Below are 12,985 nucleotides of genomic sequence, written 5' to 3' on the forward strand. Positions count from 1 at the left end.
ATCCCACTGCTGCTGGACCCTGCGGTCCCATCTCCCCGTCTGATGGCTGAGCCCAAACTGAGGCCAAGACAGGAGGGAGAAAGGTGGAAAGCTGCGGAGGCGAGGCTGAGCAGGGACAGAGCAGGAGGAAAGGCGGGGATGGGCAGCGCCGTGTCCCCAAGGCAGCAGGTGGAGGGAAGGAGAAGGCGCCCGGCTGGGAAGGGGGCTGCACGCTGAGAGCGAGCGAGCTCTTGGGCCCTGCGGCTGCACGCCGGGGGTCTCGGCCCCGGGGCTGCCCCTGGCCCAGCTTGGTGCTGGCACAGCTCCGAAAAGGGGGCCGTGCACTGCCAGGGCTAGAGCTAAAACTTCATCCTTTTCCTAAACTTCTTCACATATGTCAGTTTATGCAAGAATTATAAAATTAGTTAAGATTCTTTTAAAAGAAACTGAATGTTTTTCTTCACTTTTTTTTCCCCTTTTTTTTTTTTTTTGAAAGAAACAGAACCTCCCATGGCAGGCTACGAAGTATGGGTTATTTACCTCCAGACTGGGCACAAAGCTGATCCAATCTCAGAAGTAAATGCATATCTAGTCTTTAAGGCATATTGTTTATCCATGTAAATACATATTTTGGTATACACATTCTTTATAACACAGTTATATGGAATAAGCAGAGATTTTGGTAGGCGTAACATTTACCATCGTTGGTCTAGAATGCTAACTCTGAAAATGTGCAAAAAAGCAGCTTTTCCTGGTGATGGTTTTTAACACTCCTGTATCTTAAAAACAGCACAGTTTCTAAAAAAAATATATATATTGAAAAGTTTAAAAAAAGCTGTTTATCTATGAGGAGTATATTTCCTGCCAAGTTATAAACCCTTGAGAAACTGCATTTGTTCAAGAAGTTGTGAGACATCCTTTAATTCAGTATTAGTATAATCTTGATCAGCAACGGCATAATTAGAGCATCACTGCTTCTGTGTACGTCACCGATGCAATGGTAATTAGCAGACCTGAGTTATTGCACGAGTAGGAACTTACGGTGTTACAGACTTCGGGGTTTCCAATGTGGACAACGATCTTAATATAAATATTCAGTTATACTGCTTGGAGCTAAGCCATTTATTTTTCACGTTTTAAAGGTGGGAATAAATATAATAATATTTGACCAACAGATATGAACAGTATGGGTTAACCATTGGAAGAAGCATCGAACATACCGTCAAACAGTCGCCTAAAGCAAACGCACCCCACAAACTAAAGGGTGAATGGATTTTGTCAAATGCTGTTGAGTTCAATTGGCAGCAGTCTGCACAGGCTGCGTTGGAGGAATGTCCCAGTAAGTCCCAAACTGCACAAGTACCGGTTTACCGCAAGGAACAGGTTACCCGAGGAGCCAAGTTTCTTTATTCAGTCAATACTGCCTATAGCTCCGATCCCGCAAAACACCAAGGCTGCTTATCTTCATGCACCCCGCCCTTTGAATTAACCGGTGCATAAAGGTAAGCGCCTCTGCCCCGGTGCGGGGCCGCAGGATGCGGTCGGCTCCTGCCGAGCAGCCTGCAGAGCCCGGCCCCGCGGGCACCGAGGCACGCGGCGCTGAGCGGGTGGCTGCGCACGTGTCCGCTGCTGAACACACAGATCCGACTGGTGTTTAAGAGCCTATCTCATCCAAGAAAATGCTAAATGCTATTGGCACCGAGGAATATTTGTATGTATATATTTTTCTTTTGGGACTTGACAGCAATCATGTCCCCACAAATTTAAGTGAAAATTCAGAGGTGGGACCGAATGCCTTGTCCATGTTACCCAGTGGCTCTGTGTCTGCTCACAGGCAATACCTCATTCCTCATTTCCTTCACATTTAATAAAGCTGCTGCTCATCCTATTCTGTTGCTGGAATTGTCAGGTTTCAGATATTAGGGATCACTGAAATGAAATATATAACTGAAATATATAAATTGATCCAGCCCCAGAATACAAACATCTCTCAGTTTTACATGAGACACGGCATACGAGTTGGGCTACTGGTACCCCTTTTTCTTTCTTCATAAAACTGTACTGACATGATATCTGCAGCACCTCTGTTTCATATGAAGGGATTCTAAAACATAGCACTTTAAAGCTGCAATACAAGGGAAATCAGCATACCAGGACTGTGAATGGTATAATTTGAATTGCTCTTATATAATTTCCTTAAAGAATTAATTTTGTCATGTTATTCAAGGTTTTTTAAAAAATGCCACATTTCTTGAAATAGTAACAGCTCAGCACACAGCTGGAAGGGATACAATAGAAATAGTACAACCTGTCACTGAACAAAAGCAGAGTGACCCAGGACAATTTATTGCCATGTTTTGGAGTCAGCATATTTCACTTTATACCCTGCATCTGAGCTGATCAGTAACAACAACAGGTTCACCACATATTGGGACTACCTTTTAGCATGGGACGGTATACATATTGAGTCTAAGCAAACTCACAATTTGCCTTTTCAGAAACTGGGATATTTGTAAACTCGATTTGGAACTGCTGCATATGCACAGTACTCATCTGGTATTGCTAGCTACAAAGCCTTATTGTTAGGAGAAAGGATGTCATATTTATAATAATTGTGTCACCTATTAGAGTTCACATACAAAACAGGGAAATTATAACGTAGATAATGGTTTTATTATTGTTGTCAATAGGAGATCTTGTATTCAAAGGCTGCTGGCCACAGTCATGTCCCAGCGATTTACATGGATGGCATTTTTAAATTCAGCTGTAAACTGTGAGCAACATTTTGCAATGATGCAGTATGGGGCTGCTAAGAAAAAATAGTAATGTTCTATGCTATTTTGAAACTTGATCCTTCATTGAGGTTAATGAGAGTCTTATCTTGATAGACTGCAGTCCTAGGAAATCGTGTATGAGAACTAAACTGCTGTGGTAAGCTATTTGTACAGTATTAGTATGTCAGTAATGGAGTCCTGTCTGTAAAGATGCATCATTGACGGCAGCATGCAATTCAGTACAATTATTAGAGCAACCTTGTTTTAATATATATATGTATTTTATATATATATTATATATATATAAAATTCTGCTTGATACTTTATGTATTTTCAGATATCTAATATTTAAAAGCATCCTTTATCATTGCTAAATTAGCCAAACCAGTACAAAATTAAGTGCAAGAAAAATACCAATTCACATTTTTTTTTTTTTTTCAGTAATATAAAAGGGACGATTCAGTTTCTCACATTTACAGCCATTTAAGAATTCTGATTTAGAATGACTAAGAGAAACCTTCCTACGTTCAAAAGATGTCTCAACATAATTTGTGTTCTCTTTTGTAATGGGAAAACTAGTTTTTTACAGAGATCATCTACTGCTTAGTAGATGGGAAAAAAATAAAAGGAATTGGTGCTATCCTTCACTGATTGCCTAAAAATATACGTCTGAAGCAGTTCCATTACCCACTGGAGATGGGAGAGGAGGTTTTCCTTCTAGCCAATAGCACCTTCATCCTCAGTTAGAGATTTGTTATGCTCAAAAGGATGCTTTAGCATTTCCCAAAACACATTCCAAATTTGTTGGAGTGGAAGAGGAAAGTAGTGTTTTATGAAGGCACACCCATGCTGAATTTGCAGGAAAAAAGGAAGAAAAAAAGCAGTACTGCACAATGCAGTTATAATACAAGGCTCATTCTTGAAACCTGAATATCATGCTGGAAGAAAATCTAGATATATGTAATATTTTGAAGAGATATTTTGAAGGCAATATTGATTTTTTTATCAAAAGGAAAAAAAAGTTTCTGTGTAAATGTGGATAGAATGTTTTTAAGAAGGGTACTGAATGTTGTATTGCAGCCTTAAAGAAGCACATTTTTACTGCAATATTCTTTTTCTTTTTTTTCTTTTTTTTTTTTTTTTTGTAAACTACGGTCTGCAACTCAGCAGACCATGACTGAATGCTTTTGAAAACTTGTAGATTACAAACATGAAATCACAATTAATATCCTCTAAAAGTAATTTCAGAGCTTTCACGTCTTAAAAAAGGACAATGTGTACTGCTTCACAAGGTAATGCAGCTAATCAAAAAAGGAGTAGAATTAAAGTATTTACATAATGAGCAATTCTACAGAAGGCGATCATCCCCACGTAAGCACTGCTGATTATATCCCACGCTGCTTTTAACAAACTCTACCAGATTGGATCCAGTCATCAGCACTTTCAGAGAATCCTTAAAAGCCTTTTAGGGTTCTTTACATTTAGTGCAGAATGATGTTCTTCAGGTAGAATATGCTGGTGAGAGAGGACAGTGTCAACACAAGGTACCAGCAGGAGAACAGGACTTCGGCATCACCGGTGATCCCATACTGGGCTGTACTGGGAGCTGCAAAAAGAAAAGAAAAGGGTTAAGGGAAAATTCCGACTCTTAGACCCCAAACACATATAATTCACTACTTCCTCTATGATAACGTAAAGCAGCAAAAGCTTTCTTCTGCAAAGAGGAGAAAATGCTGCAAAAGTAGACAACCCTCCCGCGACAATGCTCGCTGACTATTACTTGTTGTGTTAAAGAGCACAAACCATTATTAATGCAAACATTTTAAATGTGAATACTTAACATTAGATGAGTGCTTCATGTTTAAACATCTGAATAATTTATCTGTTTTTAAGTTACTGAGCATTAAATCTCCACTGAAATCAATGAGAGGTGAATATATTTAGCTCTGTTGGAAAACAACTTGTTTTCTACTTAACTTCTGGAGCCAAAGTTTGAAAGTTTTGCTTAGCCAAAGAGATGCACATTTATGGTCAGTCTCTGATGAAGCTGTGTTTACTTGCTTTAATACAAAGCCTCTCTCAAATTCCAAATTAAGTATTACAGTAAATGCACGCACAAGAGCTAAAATACAAGAACACAGTGAGGAGACAACCGCCTGCAGCCGCCGTGAGCAGCCGGTCCGCTGGCCCCTCTGGGCAGCACAGGAGAGGGCTCACGCAGAAACCGATGGTTTTGTTCTTGTGAAATACAAGACAGCAGAAAAGAAAAGGGACGGGTAAGACACCCTGCCCTGAGCCCGGGAGCACCACGTTACCTCTGCCGCTCATCCACCTATCTAGCACTAATGCCCGCAGACACGCCCGGCACCCGGAGCTGTGCATCCCCCCGTGGCTACAAGCCCAGGGAGGCGAAGAAGCCGCCAGGGTGCCATGGGCACCGAGAGCAGCCCCCTGAGGAGTGCCGGCAACCCGCAGCCCTGTCCTGGCATCGCCCGCAGCCCTCCCGCAGGCTGCCCAAGGCTGCAGTGCCCCGCAGGAGCGCCGCCTGGTCTGGCCTTGGCTTTGTGAATCACAGATGGGGGGCACAAGCGAGAATGTTCTCTCCGGACCTTGCTGTACTGGTATGGATTTTGGGGACATCAGCCTGCTCTTACACTCTGCAAAGTCAGATGTGTCAACCAACCAACCAACCAACCAACCAAAAGACAGCCAAATTAGTTCCTGCTTTTAGAGTCTCACCTTCCGTCAGTTTAATGACCTGCAACCATGACTAACTACAGGGCCGGGCACTCCCTTCCCTTCTCATTCAAAAGGCTCTTTCTGTGATAAACCCGCATGACAAGCCAACCTTTAATGTATTAGAAAAAAAAATTGATGTATTAGAAAAACCATGATAGCAAGCTCAAGCATAGTGGAGGTGGTATTTTGTTTTAGCATATTAAAAGAGTTTCCCCAAAGTAAAGATAATTTGAACTTCAGTGGCTCTAAAAGCCAGTGGAAAATTATGTAAATCTGATTTCCTGCATATGAACCACCACTATCTTTGTAAAGCTTATTAAATCATATCTGGATTGTTTCAGCACAAAGGTGCTAGGTGAATTAATGGGGAAAAACACATATACTTGTGTAAATAATAGAAAAGAATTATGTCTCCCAAAGCTGACAAACCAGAGGAACTTCATGTGATAGAAAACTGAAGGAGAAGGAAATCTGGAGAAGTGTGAGGGACTGAATTTGAATACACGGCGGGGGGGGCTGCGTTCCCGTGGGGAACCCCAAGCCAGTGATCCTGTGCCAGCTCACAGGGACTGGCGCTGGGAAAGAGATGAAGCCAACACTTAAAATTATTCCCCAGCCCTTCCAATACCTGTTCTATTTCTTCACTTTTTTTTTTTTTAAGGAGGGCAAGCTGGTGTAAGCCTGCTGTCATTAGGCGCTGCCAGTAATTATCCAACAGATGAAGTTGTACTTAGAGTTGCAGTGGTATTCGGTGTAGAAAAACAAAAGTACAACTGCAAAGGACCAGAAGCACAGCACGTACATTACGGCGCCATGCTTCAGCCCTCTAATTCAGCCGTCAGCGGAGACAGCCTGGCATTGCCTGGCGTGCTCTAGGAGCATCTTGGCAGCTCCAGGCCGGACGGCAGCACCCTGCAGGGCAGCTCCAGCCAGGGGACCCCTGTGTGGCCAGCTGGGGAGCCGCCGATGGAGAGCACGGCTTTGGAAATCCTGCCAGGCCGTAGCACATCTCCACTTTAACGCGGCTTCTGGGAATCTCCAAGTGTTTCTGGGCTGCTCAGCGAATTTATAAGCAGATGCCTGCCTCTCGCTGCCGGTGCCAAATGGATTGCATCAGTTACAATGTCAGGGTAAGTATGCCATGGCATACAGTTTAAAATGGCATGCTTGGCTCATAAAAATTCCTGAATATGTAACAAGTTTCTGCAGTACTTTTCTTTCTCACCTTGGTATCTTGATTAACTTTTCCTGTGTCATTCTGATTGTTTTGGTGGCAAAAGAAATTTTTGTTCCCGAATACTAATAACATTTTGTAGATCTCTTGTGATGTGTTACGAACTTTGCAAAGAAAAAAAATTACTTTTAAAATTTAAAAATTCTTGATATGATCTGCCTGGCCACTCACCTAGAATGAATAATCATTTTTGGTAAGTAAAAAAAAGTCCTTGCTTTCATTATCATTGCTATGCAGTGCTAGGCAAGGTCATCTTGGACTTGGACTGGGATTTTCATCCTTTTTTTTGGGGGGGGGATTTCTGTGTCACTCTAAAAAACGTTGGTTTAGAAATTAGCAGAAAGGCTTAAATGTTTGAAAATAGCACAAAACTCACAGCTTCTTTGTTCCCATTAAGATCTTATCACTGAGCATTTTTTTAAGCACACACACATGCATAGTTGCAGTCGTTATATTTCTACAGTGACACAGTGCTAGAGGTATGTATGCTTAGTCATTAAATGAAAGCATGGATTATTGGACTCCCTCATTACATCTCCAGCTACCCTAGGCACTTCCACAATTCCTGCTACCACTATAAATGCGCACTGTGTTTATAACTGATTTCACAGCATATGAAGCTCTGGAGCAAGCAGGAGGACAGCAGTTGGTCCTGAGATGATTATTGCTCTGTCTGAAGACTCCCGTTCAGAACAACATCCTGGTAACTGTCTCCAGTAGAAACCAAGGTCCGATTATTTGCTCCCCTTGTGCTGATCTGGCAGTGCAAATTCTGCTCCAATCTGTGGCAGAGGTACCATGAAAGCAAGTGAATTTTCATCTAGGAGAAGATTAAAATGAGCTTGACGAAAAGTCTGGTGTTTGGGAATTTAAAGTGACCCAGTGTTTATAAGATGCAATAAATGTAAAACATATTTGCTTCAGCCATTTAGGGATAGTAATTTATTTTATTGCTAAATTAATCAAAGATAATTTTCCAGATTCCTTGTTCAGGAACTCTGGACTGAATTGTCAGACCGGCTCCATCGTGCTTTCCCCATGCTACTCTCCTAATCTGGAAAAGACACACAGCACGTGGGGGGTGGCTTCACCGCTGCCCTGCAGATTTCCCCTGCAGGCCGCCTTCGTCCCGTGGCTCTCCCAGGACTCTCAACAGCAGCCAGGCTGCTGAGGGTCCCCAGGAGCATCGCCTGCCCGCCCTGGAGCTGCGCTGCTGCAGCATCCCGCAGGAGCGCTGCCGGGAGCTGGGTGATGGCTGGGGCTGCAGGAACCCGTGCGTGGTATCTGCACACAGCCATGGGCTGCAGAAACTGGCTTAGTGTGCACGTGTTGCACTGGGTCCTTGGAGCACCTCTGGGCCCTTGGTACACTAAAATAGTGCTTAGACCTGTGCGAGCAGTTACAGCAGGAACAGAGACAAACGGAGAAAGCTTCTGCTCCCCTTGCTTTGTATTTCCCTGTGCTATCAGCACTGCTCAATGAAGTGGCTCCCACCCAAGTGCACGCACTCCTTCCTCCTATGTTACTGGTTATTCCACGCCATCCTAATGGTTTATGACACTTAGTGGTGAAAACGTTTAGGCGTGCTCTTCACCCAGATAGGATTATATTCCAACATCTCTCCTGGTAGTGAAGAAAAAAGAGCAAAGTAATATTATATCACTATCACTAATTAACACAGGAGATTAGGAAAAGTACTATGCTGATATGTGTAAACCAACATTTGCTAACACCAAGGACTGCATTAACCAGAAATAATTATAAGCTTTAATTGTGATGCCTTGTAGACAAAAGCATGGACCTCTTTGGATTGTCTGAATAAGCAAGAGTAATTCTGTTAAATGGATTAGGCGCAGAGAAGTTAATAAGCATTTCATTTAACTATATTCAGGTTAATGATTTATTATAGGAAAGCCTTAATAGTTTGCATGCAGAAAGCCTTAATAGTTTGCATGCAAAATTTCAAATATACTGAGAAGAAAGGGATAAGCTAACTCAAGGTCAAAGCAGTAAGAAAAAGACGAAGAAGTCTATGCTGTCAAAAATGTTTTTTAAAAGAGAAGATTGTAAGATAATGGGACTCTGAAGGCTCATTTGAGTCCTACAGATAACATCTCTAAATATTGTGACACTTGAAGTTAGTTGAGGATTTATGGCTTTGGAGGAGCAGGCTGGCAGTCTATAAAAGACTGAATTAGAAAGCAATGACTTGTGATAGGAGAGGTAATCTGCTCGGAGACTGCGAGAGCAGGCACACGAGTGTTTTGGCCAAAGGAATGTTTGTCAGAAGAGAAACCGCGCTCTGTGCCTTGCAGGCCAGGCAGGATTACAGGAAGCCTGACCTTGGGAGAAGAAAACCCGAGAGCTGTGTATAGCGACGAACCTGCGAGGACACCGATTTGTCTAGTCTTATGCAAATGCAATCATTCTCGAGGCAGGAAATCTACAGTGATGGAAAATTCACTGGCTTAGTTAAATTGATAAATCTGAACCTTTCAAAGTATCTGCCAGATGGAGACCTCGATTAAACAGAGCTTTGACCACAATGATACTGCTTGGAAAATGCTGGTAATTTAGGAAAGCTGAACAGCACTCAGCCCGTGTCTGTGGTGGCTGGGGGCTGGAGGGGATGACTCAGAAGGTCCCCTCCAGTCTGGTGCTCTCGTGTCCCTGCTGTGAGTCACCAAAATTCATTTTAATGAGAGGAACATACCGTACAGCACAGGCCGAAATCCCCAGAACGCATTTGAAATGCAAAATGCTTATATTTTAAATAAAGGCATACATTTGCAAGAGATTATTTATAAATGATGTATGGTCAAAATGTTTTGCTTATCACAGCGATGGAAGTCAAGAGAAAAAATCGGCGAAGAGCTGTGCAGCCCTGCCTCTCAGAGGAGTGAAAAACATGTCATGTAATGGCTCACGGAGCCCAACAAACACCATTACTGGGCACGACAGACTGCGAGACGAGGTGGCTCCAGTCTGCTGGGCGTGTTCCTGCTATACGCAGCGGTCACTTGTCTCCTCAGTTCTTGCTTATAAAGCCATAGGGACAGGGGTGATGCCAGGAACAGGGAGGGAGGTGCTAGGGATTGCACCTCCCTGCAGCCTCATCTACATCCGATACCCTGCTCTGCTCCAGGGAGCAGCCACATTTGGCTCCTTGTTAATGCCCGCACAGCCATTCCCCAGGACAAGGGGTAGGATTTTGGGTAGAATTTAATCTTCATAGATTTTGTAGGCAGGAGGCACTTAGCACTGCTGAGACAAATAGATCTGAAAATACTGGAGAAATGAGGCAGGCAATATCGCACAAGTTGCCTACCAGCTAACTCTGCCTGGATGGATTTGCTCCTTCAGCTTCCTCTGACACAGAGCTATGAGGACAACAGCTCTGCGAGGGCCTTAACAGAGTGGCTTTGTCATTCTCTGAAATGTGAGCGTTGGCAGGAAGATTCAGAAGCTGAACCCCAAAGAGACTGAGGGGATTGATAATGATAGCAGTTGTCAGGTCCTATTTGTCCACTTTGCACACAAAGCTGCTGTGAGATGAAGAAATGGTAAAAATGAGTGGCTTATCCTGATTTGTTCCTTATTTCTAATTTAAATGAATAATGTAGAACTTTTGTGTTTTTAGATAGAAATACAAAGAATACAAGATTACTACGCTAACTGTGGAAGTAGAAAACAACTATTTGTTGCACTAAAATATTAAAGCTTACTATGGTAAATACTTGGGATAAATATGCCATCAGCAATGTTTTAAAATGAAATATTACCCCTGTGTATGTTTGCATGTATCTTAGTGAACACGCAGGAAATAAGAACTTGGTATTTCTTGTTTCAGTTATAAGGACCCCATTTGCAACATGCTCTGAACCTAATTTGATGCCAGTCCTCGGTATTGATTCTGAGTTCTAACATAAAATGCTGTATTTACAGGGCTAAAAAGAAAGGGGAATAATCAAAGCATGGCAATTAGCTCAGCGATTCATCATTGTAACTTCATCAGTGAGAGGATCTTTGCCTGGGAATTTGGGTTCCCTGGCTGCGGAGAGCCACGTCCGTGGGGCAGCGGCACTGCGGTCTCAGGCACAGTCCCCTCCCTGTCCTCTGCGACAGGCAGAGCTGCCCTTCCCAGCGCTCCCACTCAGATACCCACAAATAATTCACTCTGGAGGTTGTCAGTAGTGAGGTACTAACCTGAAAGCAGCTAAAAAGTATACACAGTAATGTGAAATTTAAGTAAGATGGCTTTTGCTTGCTCATTAATGGGCTGGGGCATGCCTGACATTTTGCAGTTGTTAGCACTGCACCTCCTTAGTGAACACTTAACAGCTGCGTTTCATTAAGGTGATAGAGAAAGCAAAACCATGACTGATGGAGGTTGTTAACTACGTGCAAAAGGTTTCTAACTGTCTTGATTTCTGCTCTCAAATAACCCTCTGGAAGAAAGCATTTCCAAAGTCAGCAACTTCTGAGAAGTACCTAGTGCAGACCCACCGGTACGTGCGGCATCCCGTGCTCCGGCAGAGGATGCAGGTAGAGATGTACCCGGCGATTTGGCAGAGCTGCGGTTGGAAATGTGACCCTGGGGCTGTGAAGAGCTTTGGTGGGCAGCAGCGAGGTGCAGCCGTGCCCCCTGGGTGCCGACGGTGCCAAGGGGCTGCCCAATCTGCTTACCTTTAGCATTTCTGCTGTCTCCTGTTTGCATCTCCCCATTTTCACTGCCTTTTAGGGTAACCCACCTGGGTCAACAGCCTCCCGACAGCCTCTCTGCTATTGACAGCCCACTGCCAACAGCTGTGATAACAAATGGAACCCTAAAAAACCTAATGCTTAATTTTCCAAATTGTCCGTGACTCTTCTTGTGGAGATGCAGGTTTAAATCTGACAGTTATTATTTACAGTAAAACATCTGATGTAGGAAAAGTAGCATTATTTTAGAGAAAGACACATTTTTAGATTTTCTAACTTATAAATGCTAAGTTTTCAAGATAATGAGTACCTAAAAAAAGATGGTAGTTTGATCATAAGTAAAGTAACAGACAGATGGGCAAAATCTGGGTAAGTTAATTGAGAGAAGGTAAGATAACCTTTTCATTCCAATTAAAGGGATGCTCCTGCTGAAGAGCATTTCACATATCAGAAGAAAATCCCCTTCTAAGGAGGAAGGCACATGGCATATCTCACAATCAAACAGAAGGTCTGTATAGCTGAAAAACCCTTGATTTTGGACACGTCCTCTGTTACGGAAGTTATAATCCATATGATCCGTATAAGCTATGGAAGTTACAATCCATGTGATCTGTATAAGCTGTTACACACCCCAGTGCACAGCGCTCGGCTGCGGAGCCGTCGCCCGTCCACCCGCAGAGGAAGCGCCGTGGGCCTCGGTGCCAACGTGTGCTCCTGAAGGAGCTCGGCACCTGCCCGCTGCTGCTGTAACACGCAGCACCCACCGAAGCTGTGAGCCTGTTCTGTTCAGCATCTTTCAAGCACGCCGTCAAGCTGCTAAGAAACGTGACACAACCGACCTCCTGCCTTTCAATACGCCGAATGCAGGCACATCATACCGCTACTGTTTTCACGATGAAAAGGTATTGTTAAAACTTTATTGCCTAGGTGTGATTTGTTTTCAAACTTGCATTTTAAATTTTAGCATATGGTTGCCAACAGAAAAGTTGCAGTTTAAAAGCGATTATCACACAGTGGTACCTAAAATCCCCATGGTTATTGCTCATAGTTACTGCTCGCTCTAATTATATGGTCTTGCTGTTGTTCTTGCGCCGTGGCTTCTAAGTGTGGGCTTTTCAATGGGGCCGGGCACGCACCCTTTTTGTTACTCCACATTTACATGTTTACAATGGATTCAGATAACTCAGGAAAAATGGGCAATGGTGGTTTGGAGAGACGTTTAACAATAGCAGCCCTAACACACAAGCCTGTTTGGTAGATAATCAGTGTAAATAATAGATTTCCCACATGCTGCTGTCTATCAAGTTGTTTCTTCAAGCAAATGTCGTTGGGTATCATAAAATCAGAAAGCAGTGCTGCTCAGACAAAGCAGGCTCACTCTAATCTTTCGGATATTACAGACATGCCTTTGTTGCAACTGCAAAAACAAAAACAATTTTAAGCCCTCCTACATTGTTGTATGGTATATCTTTAATGGAATTTCATTTAGACACAGATGGATTTGATCATTTCAAGTAAAAAACCTTCCATTAAATAATGCAAAGGAAAAGAGCCCTGC

General features: G+C 43.0%; 1 protein-coding gene across 2 annotated transcripts in view; it reads right to left on the bottom strand.

The window, feature by feature from the left end:
• Positions 1–455: 455 nt before the first annotated feature.
• NEGR1 (neuronal growth regulator 1) overlaps positions 456–12,985 on the bottom strand; it is a 241,216-nt gene continuing 228,686 nt past the window's right edge. For both annotated transcript variants that reach the window (XM_035333234.1, XM_035333235.1), the window contains one exon: positions 456–4,359. In XM_035333234.1, the coding sequence (XP_035189125.1) occupies positions 4,235–4,359 (125 nt within the window). In that variant the 3' untranslated portion in view covers positions 456–4,234. The remainder of the gene's footprint in view (positions 4,360–12,985) is intronic.

This window comes from Oxyura jamaicensis, chromosome 8, assembly GCF_011077185.1.
Source record: "Oxyura jamaicensis isolate SHBP4307 breed ruddy duck chromosome 8, BPBGC_Ojam_1.0, whole genome shotgun sequence".
NCBI lineage: Eukaryota > Metazoa > Chordata > Aves > Anseriformes > Anatidae > Oxyura > Oxyura jamaicensis.